This window comes from Coregonus lavaretus (genome assembly GCF_964263955.1).
Source record: "Coregonus lavaretus genome assembly, chromosome: 36".
NCBI lineage: Eukaryota > Metazoa > Chordata > Actinopteri > Salmoniformes > Salmonidae > Coregonus > Coregonus lavaretus.
In genome coordinates, this window is record NC_140023.1 from 7,798,308 (window position 1) to 7,799,961 (window position 1,654).

The 1,654-nt window shown below is 54.7% G+C and overlaps 1 protein-coding gene across 1 annotated transcript in view; it reads right to left on the reverse strand.

Moving 5' to 3' along the window:
- The window catches only part of LOC311110513 (uncharacterized protein), a gene marked incomplete at its 5' end in the record, with an annotated part of 38,405 nt that extends 37,152 nt beyond the window's left edge, over positions 1-1,253 (reverse strand). The window contains one exon of the mRNA XM_084153033.1: positions 1-1,253. This exon is cut by the window's left edge and continues 734 nt beyond it. Coding sequence (XP_084009159.1) covers positions 1-1,253 — 1,253 coding nt within the window.
- Positions 1,254-1,654: the final 401 nt, after the last annotated feature.

Genomic DNA, 1,654 nt, shown 5'->3' on the forward strand with positions numbered 1-1,654 from the left:
GAGGTTTTGGGCAGGGGGCTTCCACTGCTCCTCTCGGTGTCCAGGGCAGCCGAGGAGGGGCCACTGTCGCTTGGTGAACCTAAATCTGACTCCCCCCCAGATGCAACACCTCCCTCTGCCTCTGACTGTCCACGCTCAGCACTTTGGTCTGGTCCTACAGTATCAGTACCAACAGGTGTTTCATCCACCTGTCCCTTGTCCAGGTCTGGCCCCTGAGTGGAGCCTACCTCCTGTGGGTCAGTGGGGTGAGGGGCTAGGGGTTCAACATCACCATCGGCGGTGGGGGAGGTGACCCCCTCAGCCAAAGGGACAGTGACCCTATCCAGGACCCCGTCAGCGGTCCCATGCTGCTCCCTGATAGCCTGCTGGATGTCCGACAGCAGGTCCTCATGATCAGCCGCAGCAGAGTGGAAGCTGTAGAGGTCCCCGTCCGATCCTGAACTAGTCCTCCGGCCCTCGTCCTCTGGCCCCAATGTTGTCAAGCGGACTTGCTCTGGCTCACCATCCGACATCATTCCCAACTCGTCTGCGGAGAGGCTGCTGTTGACCCCACCAGTCTCCTCCAGCTGGGACCCCTTGCCGTCCAGGATATCCTCCTTGGACAACCCCTTCGCCTTCGACAGACTCTTCCTGATCCGCATACTGGAAAACACAGAGCTTTTGGATTCCGATTTGGATTTCTTCTTGCCGGCATCTCCCCCTTTGGATTTCTTGCCTTTATTGGAGCACTCCGGTTCCCTGTCCTCGGCTCCCCCATCACAAGGGGCGTCTCCCCCTGCCGCCTTCCTCTGTTTGGCCTCCTGGTTCCCCATGTTCCTAAACAGGCGGACCCCCTTAGCGATCAGGCCATGCTGCTGGGGATGGGGCTGCTGCTCCTGGGTTGCTGAACTGGTTCTCCGGGAGCTCAGCACTAATCCCTGCCTGCTCGCCGGTGTCAGGAGCAGCTGTGAGGATGCTGCTGCTGAGAGGAGGCTGACAGACTGACTGTCTCCCTCCCCCTCCCTCTTCCTATCTGCTCGCTCCGCTTTGTTGCATAACGGGCTGCTGGATGAGCGACCCAGCCGAGCATGCTCAATGCGAGGCTCCTCCCCGTCCAGAGAAGACGGAAGCGGCTGGTGAGGATGATGTTGTTGTTGTTGCTGTCTGCGGAGCAGGTTAGTCACACTACTCTTCCTCCTGTCTTTAAATGCTGTGGTGAAGAAGCTTTCCTTCAGGAAAGGCACCTGGGTCTCTACAGTCTGAATGGTCTGCATCTGCAAGCTGGACAGTCTAAATTAACAACAGAGAGAGTGGAAGCATTCAGTAGCCATTCATTCAGTTTATACTTAAGCATTAAGGCCTGAGGGGGTGTGGTATATGGCCAATATACCACGGCTAAGGGCTGTTCTTAAGCACAATGCAAAGCGGAGTGCCTGGATACAGCCCTTAGCTGTGGTATATGGCCATATATCACAAACCCCCGAGGTGCCTTATTGCCATTATAAACTGGTTACCAATGTAATTACAGCAGTAAAAATAAATGTTTTGTCATACACATGGTATACGGTCTGATATACCACGGCTCTCAGCCAATCAGCATTCAGGGTTCGAACCACCCAGATTATAATTAAACATAATTCTTTACAATCAGATCAGAGGCACTTTGTTTTCAATG